This window comes from Dendropsophus ebraccatus, chromosome 8 (genome assembly GCF_027789765.1).
Source record: "Dendropsophus ebraccatus isolate aDenEbr1 chromosome 8, aDenEbr1.pat, whole genome shotgun sequence".
Taxonomy (NCBI): Eukaryota; Metazoa; Chordata; class Amphibia; order Anura; family Hylidae; genus Dendropsophus; species Dendropsophus ebraccatus.
In genome coordinates, this window is record NC_091461.1 from 33,730,212 (window position 1) to 33,753,162 (window position 22,951).

Sequence of the window (22,951 nt, forward strand, 5' to 3'; positions counted from 1 at the left end):
TCTCCACCTACCATATCATATTAAATTGATGTCTTATTATGTACACTATTACCACTGCATCCCTTATAACTACAACATCGACCATAATAGCTCCAAAGGTAGAGGTCTCTATACCTTCAAAAGGGGATTTAAAGGGGTTATCCAGGGTACGAAAAACATGGCCACTTTCTTCCAGAAACAGCATGACTCCAATTTGGGTGTAGGTTTTGCAACTCTGTTCTACTGAGGTAAATTGAACTTAATCAATTGCAAATCAGCAGCCAAACTGGAGCTAAGAGTGGTGTTTTTTTCTGGAAGAAAGTGTCCATGTTTTTCTCAGCTGAAAAAATGTTGTTGTTTTTTTTTTTTTTTGCATGGGAATTATGGATAGAATAGAACGCTACTTGTTTGCTTTGGTCCTATCACTTTAACGCTATGTTCACACAACGTATATTTTCGTAAAAGTACGGCCGTTGTTGCCAATTGCAACAACGACCATGATTAAGACGAAAATATATGTTACGGTGGCGTCTATGGAATCCCGGCCGAAGCGTTTGCACATAGTATACGCTACGGCCGGGATTTCTAGTGGCGGCGTAAAAAAACGACATGTCAGTTTCCTGCGTCTGCTATTCAGGCAGCATCTGTGATAAGATGGGGACAAATCCGTTACAGGCATTCCACGTCCATGTTCCGTGTCGAACACGGAATGTGTGAATGCAGCCTAAGGCTAGGTTCACACTCTGTATCTGTGCGGCTGTATTGCGGGCGGTAAATCATCGGCCGGATTTTTCCGGTTCATGCGTACGCTGGAAAGTATACGATATGCAGCTGCACAGTGCACACTATGTATGAATCTACGGCCCTATCGTAAATGGACCCGTAAAAAATGAACAAGACCATTGTTTGCGGCTGGAAATGCGGCCGTGGATTGACAGGCGGTCCGTACGGAGTATTTCAAAAGTAGCCGGAAATGATGCCGAATGCCGATGCCTCTAATAGTTAATATATTAAATTAATAAAACACATTTTCTTTGTAATAAAGTCCCTTTCGTTGTTCAATAATTTAATTCTAACGAATCCATCATTGTGCAATTAAATATACTGTTAAAATAAATATATATATAAATAAATGTATATTTATATATATATTTATTTTTTGACAGTATATTTAATTGCACAATGATGAATTCGTTTAAATTAAATTATTGAACAACGAAACTGATTTTATTTCAACGAAAATGTGTTTTATTAATTAAATATTAATTAGTACAGGAAGCTCCAGTAAGCCGTTAATTCATATTGCCGGCAATAGAGCTTTCTGTACTAATCATCACTTTACTTTAATTAAAACATCAAATGTTTCTTCTAATTATGTTAACACAATAGCATTATTAGAAGAAACATTTAGAATTATATGTGCGCTCAGTTGATTGGCTGATCGGCTGAGCGCACATATAAAGAGCCGGTCCGCAGTACAGTGACTTCATTGTGCTGCGGACCAGCGAAGAGACAACAATGGGGTGAGTATAGAGCTCTCCCCACCCCCTCCCCAGCACTGCACCCCTCCCAGCAAGGAAGGGGGGTCACTTAACCCCTTCCTTGCTGAGATGGGTGCAGTCTGACATCAGTCTGGCCCCCAAGGGGTTAAGGGGGATGCAATACATCCTCCCTTAACCCCTTGGGGGCCAGACTGTAAGCAGCGATCTGTAAAGATGCTGCATACTGTAAGGAGCACAACACCGCTCACAATGATGGGTGTTGTGCTCCTGTTTGTGTGTTTTTTGTGTGTTTCTCCCTTTTTGTTTTTCAGATATCGGTATCCTGTGGATTACGTCGGATTACGTGGACTACGTCGATGACCAGCGGTTGTTTGTTGTTTTTTTTTAAATAAAATGGTCAATGAGGGGTGTGGGGGTGTTTTTATTTATAGGCCCCAACATAGTAATGGATTCTGTCTATTAGACGGCTTCCACTACTAAGTCTATAAAGCAAAGAAATAAAGACAAGACACAAGTTAAAAATTTTTTTTTATTCAAATAAAAACACCCCCACACCCCTCATTGACCATTTTATAAAAAAAAAACAACAGACAACCGCTGGTCATCGTCGTAGTCCATGGAATCCGACGTAATCCACAGGATACCGTTATCTGAAAAACAAAAAGGGAGAAACACACAGACAGGAGCACAACACCCATCATTGTGAGCGGTGTTGTGCTCCTTACAGTATGCAGCATCTTTACAGATCGCTGCTTACAGTCTGGCCCCCAAGGGGTTAAGGGAGGATGTATTGCATCTCCCTTAACCCCTTGGGGGCCAGACTGATGTCAGACTGCACCAATCCCAGCAAGGAAGGGGTTAAGTGACCCCCCTTCCTTGCTGGGAGGGGTGCAGTGCTGGGGAGGGGCTGGGGAGAGCTCTATACTCACCCCCATGTGTCCTCTTCGCTGGTCCGCAGCACAATGAAGTTACTGTGCTGCGGACCCGCTAATTATATGTGCGCTCAGCCGATCAGCCAATCAGCTGAGCGCACATATAATTCTAAATGTTTCTTTTAATAATGCTATTGTGATAACATAATTAGAAGAAACATTTGATGTTTTAATTAAAGTAAAGTGATGATTAGTACAGAAAGCTCTATTGCCGGCAATATGAATTAACGGCTTACTGGAGCTTCTTGTACTAATTAATATTTAATTAATAAAACACATTTTCGTTGAAATAAAATCAGTTTCGTTGTTCAATAATTTAATTTAAACGAATCCATCATTGTGCAATTAAATATACTGTAAAAAAATAAATATATATATATAAATATACATTTATTTATATATATATTTATTTTAACAGTATATTTAATTGCAAAATGATGGAATCGTTTAAATTTAATTATTGAACAATGAAAGGGACTTTATTACAATGAAAATGTGTTTTATTAATTCAATTTATTAACCATGAGAGGCATCGGCATGGGCATACTGCAGAGGATCGCAAACCCCGGTAATAGCGATTCATGTAAACTGTTTCCCTGCTTTCCCAGATGCATCCAAAGGTGTTTGCATCACTTTCTTAAGATTTTATTTGTTTTTTTTTAGTTGAACCAGATTTCCAAGTAAATGACCGTATGTTTTCAGCCGCATGTCTATTTTTTCCCACGGCCGTAGTTTCAGCCGCACATTTACAGCCGCATAAAAAATACAGCCGCACACATACATAGTGTGAACATAGCCTAAGGGTATCTTTAGAATAAGGGCTGAATTCTCCAAAATGTCCTCTTGATGAGCTAGTAATTGATGATGAAGAGAATGATCACTGGATCTTTCGGTCAACCACTTTCATTGTTGTTGGCAGTATATCCCCATTGTTCTGCCAATAATCAACCAATGAACGATCATTTCTGGTTCGTCAGCAGGTCATTGGCCAAAATAATCCATTGGGTCAGTGTGGTTAATAATCGCCCAATGTAATACGCCCGGTTAGTCATATTTGTCACATACAAGAGTACATCTACGTTTTCCTCCGTATCCGGTATCTATATTCCCCTTTAGCCAAACAGAAGCTTTATACTTTAGGTAGTATCTGCATGAAGAGAACATGAATGGAATACAGAAGTAGGCACTGCGGTCAGAAAGGCTACACGTTCACCTGTTTATCTACTCATTTAATTAGGATCTATAAATGACTTCAAGGAAAAAAATTAAGAGTGGCCAACAAATAATGACGAGTGACTGATCAGCAGCTAAAGATACTGAGACTGTGGCATTAGAGGACGGGGGTTGCTAAGCAACAATGCACCGAGTGATAGAAATCACATCATTTCTATACCAACCCCTCCGCTGCAATATTAAAATAATGACTGCATAAGGACACCTCTCTCCACACATCATGGATAGGCATTGGTTACAGATCAACCGATGCATGCTCCTCGTGTAATCATTGCTGGATATAATGTATTTTAGTGGTATTTACTCAGTATAGCTAATTCAATGTACTGTATCGTACACTGTATTTTACATTCACAAGTCATAGCTTCGCTGTAGATGTTATATAGCTGATGTTGGTTTTCTAAAGGGTAAGCTAGGGGTAGGGGGTGCACAAAATTCGCCTTCCAACCGTTCCAAAACTGCAATTCCCATCATGCCTGGATAGCTCAAGAGTGTGCAGACATGATGGGAATCATAATTTTGCAACAGCTAGAGGGACCCTTTCTAATTTAGAAGGTCTTCCCCCCCCCGCCCCCCCCCCCCCCCCTTAAATTAATAGTAGCCAGGCTGGGCAAAAAGTACTCACTTGTCGCGACCCCTCAATATTGTCATTCTAACTGTTCCTTTATTTCTATTGTTCTGTATGGTTAAAAGGGTTTAATGTGACTTTCCTCGGCCACACTCACACTGTTTTATGTGTGAAGAAGCCAAGAAGAGACAAGCTCAATGGGAAGTCCGTTTCTAACCAATAGAACACACTTTGGTTTGCCTAAAAGATGCTGAATAAGCAGCTCTATCCAAGCACAACTGTTATTATTATTATTATTATTATTATTATTATTATTATTATTATTATTATTATTATTATCAGCTGCATGATCAAACCTGGCCTTATACAATTGGTCTCTTAAGTTATATGAACTACCTGTCAAAAAAAAGCGCCTTTGGCTATATTGGGCTTCTTATCAGGATTCTGGGCATACCTTTTTTGATCTTCATAGTGTTTTCCTGAGTGGCGATAAAAGCCATTTTTATATTATGTAAATGATGCTCAAAAGTCCAGGGGATGTTCCCCAGTAAGGTAAGAGCCCAGATAATTCCAGCTAATGTCCTTTTATCACTGCCTCTGTGCCGCTTTCGTCCACCAACTCCATTTGACTGACAGACACTTAAGAGGGAATGGGCTGGCTAAACCTTGCCAAGCTGGAGAACACCCCCTGAGCTTTTGAGCCTTATTCATGTATTAACAAAAAGGCTTATAGTTCAGCAGTGGAAAAATGGGTGGAAAATTAGAAAGGCATGCCCAGAATACCAATTACTAGCCCTATTTAGCCATGGACTTATTTTCACTCCATGATCCAGCAGGACCAATTTAAACCAAATTTTTCCAACACTTGTTTTCTCCAGTCTCATACTAGGTAAATATATAAGAGAATATCCCTCATAATATTGGTTACAAAAAGAAGAGAGAGTGTCTGGTAAGGAAAAAGAGAGAATTAAAAAAAAAGGGGGGGGGGCAGAGGTATATTTGTGGGGGAGACAGATGGCCATGTGTCTCAGGTGGTGGCTGTAAATGGGGAAGGGGGGATTGTCAACAAGCATTCACCCTTGACAATGGATACGGGGTGTGAAATGAACATCTGGCCTATGAGAAAGGCTAATCTACAACTCGCAACAGGGCATTCCGAAGTCTTAATGGGGATGTTATAGCATTTTGGGAGAAGTCATGTAACCTTTAATAATTTGTGACAATTTTTTTCAGCTCTGTTGTCTAATATGACCATCTACCCCTCATTTACAATGGAAATCTGTGAAATCTATGCCTCTTGGACTTTATTCTCAGCATATTTGCTTTTTGAGGCTGATTTATCTCCGCGCTCTGTCTGAAATTAATTAACTTCATTAATATCCAAGGAAAACCTCCATAAACTGATATTTTCTCTCGATATGAGCAGTCGATTAGAAGTTTATTAATGTGTTCGGTTTACTAACAGAATGTTATGTTACCAGAATTTCATCTGCATATTAACTGTAATTTAAGGTTTCTCTTTTTCTAGTTTATGTATGTTGCACATGTTGGCTCCCTTTTTTTCATGTGCCACTGTAACACTACATGAGGGGCTACAAGGTTTTGCTAGATGGCTTTCATGGAAAAGCCAGGATACAAGGTAAAATATAAAATATTGGCAAGGGCATTACAGGGTCTCTATCGGCTTGTCTTCTTCCCATTGAACATCTTGGTGCCATCTTGTTGATTTTAATTCCATAGCTGATCATGGTGTTTATGATTATCTGGAAAAACGAGTGTTGAATTCCCACTGTTATTCTTTAGTGAGTCTTTAGGACCATCTAATAAATTATTAGGCTTTGTTCACACAACTTTCGAAAAAGAGAACAGACGTCCATTATTGCCACGATTTAACTGACTGCAATGCAATGCATTGTAGTCAGTAGAATGACAGATGTCCAATGCACACAGTGTAAAAATGATGTTATCTGGACGGACGTCAAAATAATGATTATGCCAATTATTTTCGGACGTCTATTGCAAACAACGCACGCCTCTTACTGAATCTGGCTGGCCGTGCGCCTGACCCTGTGCCTGGCGTATCAAATCTATACCTGCTTGCAGAAAATGTAGATTTAAAAAATGAATTACACGAGAGTAGGCCACGCCTCCCCCGCCTTAAGCCCCATCCCCTCGCCCTCCCGTCGGGCAAGTGGGGGATGCAAGAAGGGGCGTATCTGCACCTTCTTCCTGGTGTACACCCCGGACGCAAGTTTGATAAATGTCCCCCATAGTCTCCTGTGGAGGTCACCAAGATGATGATTATTTTTTCTTCCTTAATGGTTGGATATACATAATCTCCCCACTTTGTTTGGGCCGATTCATTTCAATTTTTATACAGGTAAAGAAGGGAGAATTTGACATATGAGTCCATGGTGTCAACAGTTCAGGCTTGAGGAAGTTGTGTTAATGTTATCGAGTCCATCTTCTTGACATACATTAGGCCTAATAATACCAGCTAAGAATTGTTCAGTATTGTGTGAATGCCTTTAGATTGTTTTAATAAATGTGTTGAAATTACTACGCGGTGATCGTCAGTTCTCAAATGAGGTTGTGGATCATTGAACGGAAAGGAAAAGTATCATCGGCGTGATGCAGCTTCTTGAGTATGGATACAGGTATAGCCGGGCCTAAAGCTTTTCTGACTACACAAACCAGGCTATAGGATGGGAGTGTGGAGTCAATTCCCCACCTTTGTGTGAGTAATAAGAAGTTCCCCAGATTACCAGTTCAAATCATTGTAGCAGATAAGGATTGCTCTCCTAATTTTGCTTTGCTCTTGTGGATACTTATCGTGCCGGTTGACCGCTTGTTGACCTAGCTGGAGGGATTGGAGCGAACCCGGTCTGAGATTATCTTTGCCCATTGACGGGTGTGGAGAGGTAGGAATTTGGTCATTCGGTTGTTTGAAGTGTGTTCACACTATGGCGCTGGGTTCACACTACGTATATTTCAGTCAGTATTGTGGTCCTCATATTGCAACCAAAACCAGGAGTGGATTAAAAACACAGAAAGGATCTGTTCACACAATGTTGAAATTGAGTGGATGGCCGCCATTTAATGGCAAATATTTGCTGTTATTTTAAAACAACGGCTGTTGTATTGAAATAATGGCCGTTATTTACTGTTATATGGCGGCCATCCACTCAATTTCAACATTGTGTCAACAGATCCTTTCTGTGTTTTTAATCCACTCCTGGTTTTGGTTGCAATATGAGGACCACAATACTGACTGAAATATACGTAGTGTGAACCCAGCCTAAGACGTTACCGCTCCCAGAAAGTTTTTTTTTTTTTAAGATAAATTTGGTCAATGACAGAATGATGGTAATATGTAAAGTAATAATATCTGTTCCTTGTATACTGGTATTATTTAGTAGCTCCATGACTATTACTTAGAGGCATACCTACAGTATATATATACAGTAGTAAAGATGAATGAACGGCACTCACCGGAGATGTGGATTGCAGCTTTATTTCAGTGAAGCATAGCAGGGAGGGGGATATTACGCACATGCTTACTCCTGGAACAGTCTGTTTCAGGACTCCGCCCTTCTACGGCCAGGAAGTATGGAGTCCCAAAACAGACTGTTCCAGGAGTAAGTATGTCTGCAATATCCCCCTCCCTGCTATGCTTCACTGAAATGAAGATGCAATCCACATCTTCGGTGAGTGCCATTCAATCATCTTTACTACTGTATCCTGGATTCTCTGCCTTTCGTTCTGAGCCCCACTAGCAATGATAGTTACGGCCATGTTCACATGTAGTAAAACACCAGCCGTTCTGTGACCGAGCCGGATCACAGAACTGCTGGTGTTAATGATGTTCACTACTAATGAATTCGGATATGGGCGCACTCCTGTGCTTCTGCATTTAAATTCCCTGCTGCAAACAATGGACAATGCGGCCGGAGCCGCGCGCTTCATTGTGTGCACTGACAGGTTCTCTGCGGCTGCTATTCAATGAATAGCGGCCACAGAAAACTGACATGTCAGTTTTTTGCGCCGCCGCTAGTGATCCCGGCCAGAGTGTATAATATGTGTATGTATATAAGTACTATGTGTATACACACCACCCGGGATTCCCTCTACAGCACAGTGTAAGTTCAGTATTAATCACGGCCGTGTTGCAAATCTGCAACAATGGCCGTGATTAATACTTATATTACATTGTGTGAACATAGCCTACTATTGTATCCTACACAGTTTAAGACTGAGACTTTATATAGGGTCGGTGCCGGTGATCTGTATCTCTATATACCTATACCTATAAATATTATGTGTAATTACAAGGGAGAAGGTGGGATGCTCTATTTGTTTTATCTGCCTACGGCACCAACATCCTTGTCCCAGCTCAGGACAGCGGCACATCAATGGGTCCTGTGCCGCAGATTGGGAACCAATTGTTACAAAGGATGTTACTTAACGGGTATTCAGTGATTCACGACTATTATTTCTACACAGTAGATATAACCCTATCTGCAATTTAATATGTAATAATCATAGGACATAACTGGTAATATATTGTTCCTGTATTATTATTTTATAACAGTCAGTTGCGAGTTCTGTTGAGGATTATGAATTTTGTCTAATTTTTGTAGATAATTATTCCAATCTTCTGTTAGGTCGGCACAGGATAACCACAGGAATGGGGCACAATACTGTTTAGCGGTAAAATATTTATGCTGTTAAATTGTCAGCAACCATTATACCAACCCTAAGGATGACTTTCCTATGCCGCATCCTCCCTCCACAGTGCAGACATTCAGCGCTATCCCTGCATATTAAAATTCTGCTATTTAACAAGCAATTCAGGATAATAGTATGATTACACACATGAAGGTAAAGCATAAGAAGAGGCTTCCTACCTGTGATGCACAATGTAGGTGATGATAGATGCGAACAGGCACAACAACATAACAGCAGTGCATGCATAAACCACAGGGTGCAGGAACTCCCCTGGGTACTGAGGAAGAGACAGCACCGTCTTCAAATCCTAACAAGAAAAGCAAACAACATTATACTTCCAGCCTCATCTACACGGATCACACATTAAATAGCTTCTGTCAAGATTCTCGAATACAGCCCTTTATGAAGAACAACTCATCATTATCTGCATAGGTTTCAGTATATCGCAACTTAAGCATAATCAAAAGTCAAGTTTGAGTTGTTTTACATTCAATTGATGGTAAAAAGGGCAGTAATAGGTTATATACAGTACATAGAAATATAGCACTGCCTAGAACTGTAGATCCGTCACAGTAAAATACGATAAAAGGTTGCATCACGTGTACAGAAAATAAGACAAATGTTGGCTAAATGGAGTGTTGGATTTACCATGTGGGAAATACTGGATGGACATACAGTTTGAGGAGCCTGTAGGTACAGAAAGTCTCCACCCATCAAGTAGCCTGCACCTTAAAGGGAATCTGTCACCAAGACAATGCTATCTTATCTATCAGCATCATGTTATAGAGCAGAAAGAACTGAGCAGATTGATATATAACTTTGTGGGAAAAGATTCTGTATAATTTGTAGTTTGCTGATTGAAATCCCTGATCATTCTGTGATAAGGAGTCCAGTGGGCGGTGTCACTCAATGTACTGGACTCTTTAGCCTGGAAACATCAGAGATTTCAATGAATAAATTACAAGTTACACTGAATCTTTCTATATATATATATATATATATATATATATATATACTGTATATATATATATATATATATATATATATATATATATTTACAGTTCCTTCTGCTCAATAACCTGATGCCAATAGCTTAGGTAGCATTTTCATAGTGAAGGGTTTAACACAACTGAAGGCTAGTGTAAAACAATATAATAAGTCATACTCCCCTTACTGACCCCGCTCTGCAACCTTTCTAAATATTCCAACAGTCTCTATACTTCTTGGTTACTCTTGAAATTGACATGTGATCATTGCAGCCAGTCACTGGCCATAACAGGTCACCATTGTGACCAGGAAGCACAGAGGCTGGTGGGAAACCAGGGGGAGGTGAGTATTACTTTACTTTATTATTTTATACCATTCTCAGCTGTAAGACATGTGAGCACAATTGTAAGCTGTTGGTAAAAAGAAAAATGTAATTGGTTAGACAAGCCTTTTAAATGAAGGATAGATTTCATAAGTTTGCTTAATATTATTTCAGCCCCCTGGGTGTCCTCCTGTCCCTTCAAGGGCTAGTATGATTACCTGTTTAACATATAAACACACATTGTTTAGTGCATTCATATATAAACCTCCCGAATTGTCTGTACAAACACGCTTAGGCCATGTTCACATGGCGTAAGAGACAGGCCATTCCGTGACCCGGCCGGGTCACGGAACGGCCGGTTTCTGAAAAGATCATCCCGGCCGGTACTGCAGTACTGTCTGGATGATCTTTCCGGCCACAGTGTTCTGATGTGGGCACATCAGCGCGCGCCCACATCAGAACTCCTCATAGCACCCAATGAAGCAAGCGGCCGGAGCCACTCGCTTCATTGTGTGAACTGACAGGGTTTCCTACGGCCGCAATTCACTGAATTGCGGCCGCAAAAAAACCTGACATGTCAGTTCTTTGTGGCGCCGCTTGGGATCCCAGCCGGAGCGTATACTATGTGTATACGCTCCGGCTGGCATCCCATAAAAGAACATGCAAGGTGTTTTGGCGTGCTAAGTACCCGTACAAACCCGTACTTTTACGCTGTGTGAACATAGCCTTACAGTGTATAAAGGCAAATCCATCCTTGAGGATATAAGCAGTGCAGTCACTAATCAGATCATACATAACAACTGTATATAGATTATGGCTCCAGTGCATTGTTTGGAATTATTTAAAATATTAATTCCAGTTAATGGAATGTATGAGACCCTTCATCCAATGCTAATTTACTCCACCACCATCCTCACCCTGAAGGCAAGACATTTGTTTACTATTCCCTTACCCCTCATATTCCTTATAGAAAGGAAAGAACCCAATGAAGTTCCCTAGTACAATCTTCTATTATTCTCTATGAACTCAGGGATGACCTCTATAGCAAATACACCCTTGACCAATAATTAGAATACACCAGTAAGTATTTCATAACTAGAGATTTGAAAAACCTTAGTCCTCTTAGATCCAGATCAGGGATTTATTCCATTAGGGATGAAAAGGTAATGTTAGCCTGTTTAAAGGGAAACGATCAGCAGATTAGAAGTATCTAACCTGCTGATAAGTCCCTATAAAGCACAGGGTGCTGAGGATCAAGATACGTTTCTCACCTTCATCCTCAGCACCATTTTAGGAAATTAGCAGTTTATTTTTTATGCTAATAAGGAATTTTGGAGCAATGGAGGCGGGGCTACCAGGGGATTGGTGCACTGAAGGCTGTAGCCACACCCCTAGTGTACCACATTGACATGTTAAATAAACTTCTAATATCCCTAAAACAACACTAAGGATAAAGATAAGAAACTTACCTTCATCTTTAGCACCCTGTGCCCTATGGGATTTATTAGCAAGTTGAATTTTTGTATGGCAAAATTATGTGAATTGAAATATCTTATCCATCCATATGTAACCTATCTTGTCTTTTCTGGAATAATTAGCAAGTGCAACCCTGCCCTACAACATCGCTGCTCCTCTCTGGTAACATATAGGGGGACATTTATCAAGGAGTTTGTGCCTAATTTTTGGTGAATAATTGCATTTTTTACCCATTTTTGGTCTAAGTTCTCTTTATGAACCAGTATTTGACAGGTAAATATTTTTTGATGCAACTTTTTTTTTAATCTGCCCGTTTTAAGTATTCACCCAAAAGTTCGCATAATCCGGGATTAACACCCAATTTATCATTTGCGATTTTTTTAAACTGGCGTAAGCTTAGGTCTGGTCAGAACCTGGTGAATAAAACTGCACAATTATTTCATATTTCATATTTTTTATTTAGATGCATTTACTATGGTAGTGCTACATGTAAATGAATCAGTGACAAGATATTAGAACAAAATACACACCAATCCCCATTAGAATAGTTGCACTTATTAGACTCCTTAGTAAATGTCCCACATAGTTTCCAACTAGGCAGGAAGCTTCTTCACGAACATCCACTAAACCCTGATCCATATGTGGGACCACACAATGCCCTGACATTGAGCTGTTCAAAGAAGTCATATAGCCTCGAAAAAATATCAAACCATCCTGCCGAATACGACCATGAAACACGGCGTGACTTTTGCCTTACCAACACTGATTTATTGTAACAAGCTTTAGACGTGTAAAAGTAGGACAGAGCCGCCATGGCATGTATTTGATTATACTTTTCTGCGAGCTATTGAACCACAAGTCCAGGTTACTCTTCATCGTGATTCTTAGCTTCCAGCGTGCCGGCTCTTTGTACTTGGTGTTTACGCCGTTCTACTCTCTAATTGAATGAGGATGTTAATTGTCCATGTCTGTATGAAGTTCATTGAAGTGCATCATAATAGGGGTAATAAAAATTTGTTTGCAAATTCACTCACTTAGTATAATGCTGTGGCAACATTAATAAATAGGATGGTATCCACAGGAGAGACCAGTCAGTTCATTCATAGGGAAACACTTGCGTTATTGAGAAATTAATAAGTCGCTATTGGTATAATGAAAACTGCAGCACTAAAACTAATTACAGATGATGGCTTTATGAAATAGTCCTCAGACGGATAATACGGCTGGCTTACATTGTTGTGGAAAGTATACATTGACAATCACCTTATGGTTTCCAGTCAAACAATCATTATCTAGGTTAACATCATGTTTCGAGTCCAACATATAAACAGGACACATTCTGGAAATGGACAAAAAGACTACGTTCTCCCCAATAAAGTCACTGAGAGACTATGACTGTGGGATCAAACAATACAAGGCTTATTTGGAGTCTTTTACCATGAAGACACATCCAGTTAGTACAGAGGGACTGTATACATAAAGACATAGGAGGACAGGTATTTTGTTTTAATTTTAAAGTATACCTGTCGCTTTAAAAAGTGTTGAGAGGTCGTAAAGCATGGGTCTCCAAACTGCGGCCCTCCAGCTATTGCAATACTACATTTCCCATCATGCCTGGGCAGCCAAATCCAAAGATTTAGCTGTCCAAGCATGATGAGAATTGTGGTTTTGCAACAGCTGGAGGACCGCAGTTTGGATACCCAAGTCATAGAGGCCAGAATGAGCTCACTATCTTGGGTGCTTTCGGATTTCCTATATCGTGAAGGAGACTCAGCCTTTAATTAGGATTGTTGGTTAACTGGTGTGTGTCCTCTACTCTGCCTTCCCTAGTCAATGGTGTTCCATGGTGTTGTTGGACCTTTTAAAATTTTGGTATGTCTCTTCCACAAGTCAAAAGTTTTTTTGACAGTGTCCAGTGGCCATTATAATTATTATTTATATATTAACATTTCAATACATCTACCAATTATTCATAAAGTCAGATACTGTAAATAATAAAAAACAGTTTGGGCTGTTGGGTTGTGTTTGGGCACGGATACCGATGGAGATATGTGAGCTGTTCTTTATTGAGGTTGGGTGGGTAAGGAGGGATGGGACAAGAGAGAAAGCGTATATGTTGTACTTTGAAATTCTGGAAAGATTATTTCAAGTCAATTTGTTACTGTTTAATCTTCCATTACATTTCCTTATATACTGTTGAAACGAAGATCTAATATCGATATGTCCATATATGTTAAAAACACTTTTTTTTTACACTTTTACACAAATACACCAAATTTTTTACAAATTAATTTCTTTCTTTTTTTTAAAAAAATCACATTGTTAGCTGTGAAAGCCTAAGGGACTGTACAGTCGACATACAGTATTTTCACTCATAATTTGCAGGTAAGCAATAAAACCATAGCAACTGCTCAACAATGTGTTACCTTTTGTCTAAGCATTGCACAACATGTGAAGCATATGTGTGCTGTCATTACCATACTGAAGCACAGAAAACAATTCAGCTTCCATATGATATCTCTATAATCCTTTATATGAACATCTCCCGTAATAGATGAGAGGTCCTCAGGAGTGTTCAGGAGCTTTTCCTCTGGATGTCTCTGCGTATTCATGCATTACATGGACAGCATGATTTTCATGTGTATATTATAACATCCTTCATGGTGGTTCTACAGGGAAATTAAAGGGGTATTCCTCTCAAAATAAATTTTTAATATATTGCTGCCCTAGGGGAGAACAAAACAAACAGCCTCTTCTTACCTTTCTGCATCAGCTTCAGGTCCCAGCTGAACAATCCCACCTCCACTTTCTAGAAGGTCTTGTCCCGGCAGTGACAGCCAGCTCAGCCAATCACTGGCTGCAGAGCTGTCCCATCTCAGTCATTAATTGGCTGAACCAGCTGTGAATAGGCAGTTTGTTATGTTCTTCCCAAGGGCAGAAACATATTAAAAGTTTAGTTTGAGCGGAATACTCCTTAAGGGTAAATTCACACGGGTGGATCCGCCGGGAGTCTCACGCACGAAATCCGCAGCTAATCGGCAATACACGTATTAATAATAAGAAGAATAATATGTGTATTGCAGATTAGCTGCGAATTAGCTGCGGATTTTGTGCGTGAGACTCCAGGCGGATCTGCCTGTGTGAATTTACCCTAAAGGGTTTTTTTCCCACCTGCACATTCACAGGATGTCTGATAGATGCTGATCCCACCTTTGGGACCAGCACCTATCCGTAGGTTTCCCCATCCTGGTTGCATGTGCTGGAGATGGCCAGGAAGCTGAAAGCTGCTAAATGGAGTTCATGTAAGTTCCATAGAGGGTAATGGAAGTTGCAAAACTCTGTTTTTATAACTAGAGAGCAGGGTCTTAGCACTCTTATTGTTTGATTTGATACTTAATAACTAAACCATGTCCAACTTTGTCTGTACATGTGCCCTATAGATTGTGTAGCAGAATACATTGGTGCTATATAAGTAAAGAGTATTATAAGGTTGTCAGTGTAGGGCTAGGTGCACACAAGGTTTAATAGCGTCCGTTGCATGGCAACCCGTTCCTCCGTATCGGCAGCAGGCACGTTCGTTTTTCACAGTTGATTTGCGGGCACCGGTGGCTGCAAATCAATTAGCCATTCACTACAATGCAATGTGCGTCACCGCTGCACATTGCCTTGTGTGAACAGCTGATGTTTCCGGGCGCTGTTCAGTGAACAGCGTCCGGAAATAATTGACAGGCACATTATTCTAATGCCCGTTCTAAAGATCAGCCGTTAGAATAACAATGTGAGAACACAACGGGCGGCATTGCATTGACTTCAATGCAATGCTGCCCCTGCAGTAAAGAACGGACGCTGAGGCAATTGCAATCAGCGTCCGTTCTTTACTTAAAAAGAACGTTGTGTGAACATAGCCAAAGACTGACAGCCATAATACACTGAAATACAAGAGTATGGCAGTGTACAACAGAAAGCAAGTCTCAAAATGGGACTAAAACAACATAAAACATAAAAATTGTGTATACAAATAAATAAAAAATCTAAATAAAAAATTAAATACTAACTAGAAAAATATATAATATATAGATCAATACCAGACTAGGCGAGTTTTTTTTTCTTGTTTATCCCGCCTCCCAAAAACTGGTAAAATAAAAAGTAATCATTATGTCCTATGTACTTCAAAATGTAGCCCTGCAACAAACTGCTTCATAAACACTGCTACTGTATCTTGACAAAAAACTAGAAATATTATGGGTCTTAGACACATGCATTGACACAAAAACAATAGTATTCACACAAAAAGAGATTGCTGGGTACGGCACTACAGCTACTCCAAATAGGACTCATATGAAGAGTACGGCAAATGAAAGTTGGTGGCAACATGTGGTGGTGCTCTATGTGCATTCAGTTCAAAGATCATGTATATCGGAAGAGAGCATAGACATGGCACTCACCATTGGAAGTCTTCACCGTATCTTTATTGAATTCTTACAAAAATCTGTAAAAACAGGTATAACGAGAGGACGCCTCGCGTGTAGCAGCGACAGCTGTTTCCTGCCTATTCGGCACTTCTTCACGGATGCGCAACCATTAAAGGGAACCTGTTAGACAATGCTATCTATTCTATCGCAATCATGTTATAGAGCAGGAAGAACTGAGAAGATTGATATATATCTTTATGGCAAAAGATTCAGTATAACTTGTAACTTGATTGAAATCCCTGATCATTCTGTGATAAGGAGTCCAGTGGGCAGTGTCACTCAATGGACTGGACTCTTTAGCCTGGAAACAGCTGAGATTTCAATCAATAAATTACAGGTTATTTGGAATCTTTTCCCATAAAGATATATATCAATCTGCTCAGCTCCTTCTGCTTTATAACGTTATCCTGATAGCTTAAATAGCATTTTGATGGTGACAGGTTCCCTTTAAAAAAAGAAAAATTTACATTATGGGTTTGAATGCGGATTTGTAAAAAAATTTACGAAAAGCCCAAACTAGGTTGCATCTATAAAGTAGGTTTAAATAATGCATGTTATGTATAAGACTAGCAGTCCTCCTACTTTATTATGTTTTCTCACCATAAACATAAAAAGAGACTGATGGTCTGGTTGGTTCCTCTTCAGTGTTGAGGATAGTAATAAAAAAACATAACTTTATGTGTTCCTGTCTATAATAAAAATATAACTAGCGGAGACCATCATGGATTTATGTAGTAATGACAGATCTACTTTAAGTAGATGGACACCTTGGAACCTCAATGCCAGATTGCACAACAGCAGCGATAAAGCCTTCGGCAAAAGTCCATTCGAGTAGCATTCCTTTTAGACCTTACGCCCATCTATCACACAGATATAGTGAACTACTGGCAGCCTATTCAGTTCATCACAAACAGTCAAGTATAGCAATCTGGTTTATCAGATATAAGGCAGAATTTTTTTTTTTTGGAGAACACTAGATCAATATTAAAAGCTCCTGCGGTGACACAAGGGAGACGGAGCAGTTAGACAAAGCTTAATTAAAATAACTGCCAGGCCACAAGACTGATATCAACTGACAGGAACAGCTGGATGGAAAAGAGGGTTTTTTTTTAGATTCACTACATATTGTACTTGGCACCATTTCAGATGTTTTGTGTCCTTAACTAGAGTTTAGGATGTATTTAAAGAAGTACTCCACACTTTTTGGGAAATACGGTGCTGATTTATTAGAAATATTTTGGCAGTGTGACTTTATTTATCCCAGATTGGCTTGCATCAATGCCATTTAAATCCATTCTTTATGGTAGATGTGTCATGTGATCCCAATCTGACCTCAAGTTATTCTCCTGTGTGTAGGAAGTAAGTTTCTCTTGTATGGAGAACCTATTGTAAACTACAGGATTACAAAATCCTGTCTAGCCTCTTCCCAATAAACTCTTCCCTAGATTGATGCTGAGGTCGCCATTTTAATATTCAAAGGGCCAGGAGTGCAGTTATATAGAAAACAAGCCCATGCAATATTTAGATACAGAGTGAGGCTTTGTGCAGACGCTGTATAAGACCGCAGTATCCATGAGCGCCTGCATCAGAACTCCCCACTGCACACAATGGAGCATGCAGCCGGAGCCGCTTGCTCCATAGTGTGCATTGACAGGGTTTTCTGTGGCCACTATTCAATAAATAGTGGCCACAGAAAACTGATGTTAGTTGTTTGCAGCGCCGCTAGGGATCCCGGCCGGAGCGTATACTATGTGTATACACTCCGGCCGGGATTCCATAGGCGGCAACATAACGTATATATTTGTATTAATCATGTCCGTTGTTGCACTCGGTAACAACTCCCGTATATTTACGAAAATATAAGTTGTGTGAACATGGCCTTATAAAAGTTTCCATACTTAGGGTTCTATTACACGGGACGATTATTGCGTGGACTATCGTGATGTCATTCGTATTTAAAAGATAATTGTCCCGTGTAATTGCAGAAAAAAGATCCAAAAAATCGTTTGTGTGTCATTGATCGTTGATTTAGATCTGACCCTAAAATCATCGTTAATCTTTCGCTGTAATTCCGCATTCGTTCCCCAATTGTTCAGTGTAATTGCTCATCGTTCCTTCTCTTGCTGGAATCAGATGGAGTAAACGATCGTAGTAACAATGGTAGTAACGACTATCGTTCTGTGTAATATGGTGAAGGATTTCAGGTTAATGACAAACAAGCTTGTTTGCGATCATTTATCGTTAATCATTAAAAATCGCTTTGTCTAATAGGACCCTTACACTGCCTGTCTCTTCTATCTGCTGACTAGTATACTTCAATGAGATCGGCGTGTCTCCTGTGCCTCATGCCTGTAACAAGCAAGGGGCAGTAGTCAGCACTGTGGAGCAGAATCTCATGGGAATACACTGGGGCTCTCAGCGGAGAGCATAGACAATGTGAATCAAGGAAGTTTGGTAGTAGTAGTAGTAGTGTTAAGCAGACCGGTCACGCTGTTCGGGTTCAACAACATTTTCAGAGTCTGACCGCTTGGCATTTGATTATCAGCGGTTGCCTAAGTTGGATGCCACCATAGGCCATAGGCCATAGGCTGTATCCATGTTTTCCTGGCAACCCTAGAGCTGCATGCAACTTATGCAGCCACGGGGAAATTAAACGCAGAACATTTGGGTTTGGAGAACAAGTTGTCCTTTCAATACTATAAGTAAAGACCACAAGTTCTATCAAAAAAGGAAAAAAAATGAAGAGGGCACTCACCATTAAAAACTAATTCTTTATTCATTTTCTTCTTTAAAAACATCATAGCAGGACAAGCATGGACGAGGACGCCAGATCCTTCTAATCAGTGCAGCAGCATGACAGCTGTTTCGCGTAGCGTAGGTATGCTTCTACAGACGCGTAGAAGTGTCTGTAGAAGCGTACCCATGCTACGTGAAACAGCTATCGTTTCTCCTTTTTTTATGTCTATCATGATACACTATATCTTCAGTAGAAGTGAGCACCCCATACGTTATATGAACCCATACCCTAATTAAATCCATATTGAAAAAAAGTCTGTATATGTTTCAGTAGTGCAGGTGGTTGTTTCTCCTTTTTTACGACGACAAGTTCACTTTATATTACTTAGTGATATGAAGATTGAACTTTTATTGAAGAGGAAACAAAGTCAACCATACTTAGGGACAGAACTTCCTGTTCGAAGTGACCCCACAGGACTTACAGAATTATATCAACATCTAATAACTCTTTTCTGGCAGTTCTCAGACACCCCCCACCCCCCCCAAACTCTTTGTTCCTCACTATGTTTCCCAATACAGAAATTCCTGCTGAAGAGATCAGGAGTGCAGTGATATATGGTATGGTCAATTCACAAGTCAAGTCATCAAGTCATTTCTTGGCATGATGTCACAATATTTATTCGCATTGTGCCTCCCAGGACTTTACTGAGATGGGTTCTAAACCTATAGAGATATAGTAATTTCAAACCTTTATATGGTTTATTGTGCCTTAGTCACAAAGTTGCAGTTGTTGAATGAGCCTCCCCCCTGCAGTGATCTATTGACTGCTGTTCTTAATCCCACTGAGGAATTATTTCTGGTGTCCATGGCCTAACACTAGGAGAATTTTTCACTCCTAGTCTATTGAATTCAGTGATAGATGCACTTTAGAGCCATACACTGTTTCCAAGTATTACAAATAGGTTATTTTCTGCAGTTTTTTTAGACTTTTTTTTATTTCTTTTATCAGCTTTGGCTGGATGATTCACTTCTAATACTTCATATTGTGACTAGCTCATCATAAACAGTAATAGGATCCAGCAATGCTTTTCTATAGTTACAGGAAATAGCATGCCAGAAGGTAAAGCCACATGTCTTGTATTGTCTGTGCCTCCACTGAAGAATAGCAAATGGGAGACTACAGAGGAAGCACTTCTTATCTGCTTTTATATTAATGTTTAAATTATAGTTGCTACTTTGTCCCAAGTACTTTCTTTTCCTTGTATTTTTATAGAAGGGTGATAGAACGTCTACTTATAATGGACGACAACGGCAACAACAGGGCGATGCTGCTGTTCACATCTTTTCTTGCACCCCTGACATCCTTGAAACTTACGAACGTGCTTCATACATTTATTAAAATTTCACCTGCTAGTACTTTTGATTTTTTTTTTTTTTAGGGTAAAAATTTCAATAATGTATGAAGAATCTTTACTCCCTGCTAAGTCCCAGTCTAGAAACTAATACAGTGTGGTTTGTTATTTAATAGTCAGGTTGTTGACTATACTTCTCCCATCAACTCAATGGCAGACAACTACTATAAAACCTGAATTTCCAATGATACAAAGGAAGCTTGAGATATATGACCTATGCCAATTACCACTATAACCATAATAAAAGAAGCAATCTTACTTCCATTTCCACTGTAACACAGTTTTAGATAAGATGCTCAGTCAAGTGAGAAGGATGCTGAATAAGCCATACTTACCTTCCTCACTCCTACTACCCACCTGTTACTACCTGTATAATGGAACCCTGAGACACACATGCTCAGCCAATCAGCAGCTAATTAAATGACACCACCAAAGCTGCTGATTGGCTGACACTAGACACTAACCATGAAGTTCATAGTTGGGCTCCATTAAATAGTCATGGTGGGCAGTAGGGCTCAAGTACAGACACCTGGTGAGGGAGCTAGGAAGGTAAGTATGGATCCCCCCTACTTTCACACCTACTTAAGTTCCAAGTCTAAAACTAGTTTAAACAGTGGCTAAACAGTGTGGAAAAATAATGCAAGTATGGGCCAGTGGGCTTCGCTTGCCATGAATATTTTAACGCTGTCATAATTCACAAATAATAATCAGCTTTTCAGGTGACCCTCCTATTGAAGAGAATTGCTAAAGCGTACAACTGTTTACATTGAGAAGGTACTACTACTGATACTACTACTGCAGTGAGCATGGATTAAATACTTTAAATATTCTTAATAATTTCCTCTCGTGTGAACAACTGATTCATGGAGATTTGACATTTTACTTTTAGCAATGGAAAAAAAGGGATTTCTGTGTAGGGACGCAAGAATGGAGAAGTAAATTTAAAGGAACCACCAGGACTCTGGCCCATTAAGAGTTTCTTCATCAGCTCCATGATATCTAAGAGATCAAGAATGGATAGGCATCTTCTTATGGGCCCAAAAGTGCCTGGACCTAAAGACAGGATTTCCCCCCCCCTAAATAAGCTAATAGATCTTCTGTGGCTCTTAATTTCTCCATAGGCCTGCTAGCAATGTACTGTAGAAGTCAATATAAGAAGCACCAGAAGAGTCACTATAAGGAATGGTTATGGACAGTAACTTTATCAGGTAGAATAAAAACAAAATGTCTAATATATTATTAAAAATGTCTAACATAGTACTGACTTTTGGACTTGACTCTTGTTCACACATAATAAAATAAAGGTAAAATACGGTCATAATTTTGAGTGAAGATAAAAACAGTGTGTGAAAAGATGAAACCCAGCTGACCCAGCTTTACCCAAGGCTGCCACCTCCTCTGCCAATCTCTACCCTTTACTCTACTGTACATTATTTTAACAAAATGCTGTGTGCTATACTATATGTAGCATATACAGCAATTCAATGCAACCCTAGGGAGTCTGGGAAATAATGGATACAGCCATAGGCTCTGTTCACACTCGACCCCTTTTTATTGGACGGCCATTATTTAATGGCAAATAACAGCTGTTATTATTTTTTTTTTTTTTTACTTTATTTGTATAATAATGACTGTTATTTGCCATTCAGTGATGGTCCTCCAATGAAAACAGCCATGATTTTGAAGGTGTGTGAACATAGCCTCAGGCTTCAAACACTAAGGGCCGTATTACATGCCCCGATTTGCCGAATAAGCGAGTGCTAATCTGCAAGATTGGCGGTCACTTATAGACCCTATTACACGGCTCCACTATCATTCGGTATACCTGTGAAATCCCTCCCACAGATCTTCTAACTTTTGCCTGCTCCCCGCAGCCACTGCTGAAAGTAATTGGCTGAGCGGCTGGTCACTGCAGAGACTGGCTCACAAGTTCTAGCAATGACTGCGGGAAGTGGGCAGACACATTTATACACACTGCTAGTGCTATTACAGGTAACAATACACGGTCAGCGGCCGATGACTTTTCAATATGTTGAAAGACAATCAGCCAATGATCTTTTCTTCGGCTGATCGGCATCTTTATTATATGGAGCCATAATCTGCCGAATCGGCCTGAATGGGCAGATTTTTTTCTGTATAATAGAGCCTTAGGGCCTATTCCACGGGACAATTATCGTTCGGATAATCGTTAACGATAAACGATCTCAAACAACAGCTATTGTGATCGACCTGAAATCGTTCACCCAATTACACGGAACGATGATCGTTACTTATAATCGTTCTTGTGATCGCCTTGTTGTCGCTACTGCGAACGACTGAACAACGTCTTATTCCATGTAAACGATTTGAGAACGAGCAACGATAAAAATAGGTCCAGGTCTCATTAAGCGATCAATGAATATTGCTTCGTTCCGAATGATTTAATGATTATCCGAGTAATAATCGCCCCGTGGAATAGGGCCTTTAGGCCCACCCGCTCATGTCTGCAGCCCTGAGCATTTTACACCACTGACCCTTTCCCTTTAAGTGTTTTTTCTCCTTTACTAATACAGGAAAAGCTTATATAGGAACTACAGTTCCTAAAATTGATTTGCATTATACGGA

General features: G+C 39.9%; 1 protein-coding gene across 3 annotated transcripts in view; it reads right to left on the reverse strand.

Annotated features, from left to right (window-relative positions):
• Nucleotides 1-22,951, reverse strand: part of ADGRA1 (adhesion G protein-coupled receptor A1) — a 396,447-nt gene that overhangs the window by 76,310 nt on the left and 297,186 nt on the right. For all 3 annotated transcript variants that reach the window (XM_069980134.1, XM_069980135.1, XM_069980133.1), the window contains one exon: nt 9,122-9,249. In XM_069980134.1, the coding sequence (XP_069836235.1) occupies nt 9,122-9,249 (128 nt within the window). The remainder of the gene's footprint in view (nt 1-9,121; nt 9,250-22,951) is intronic.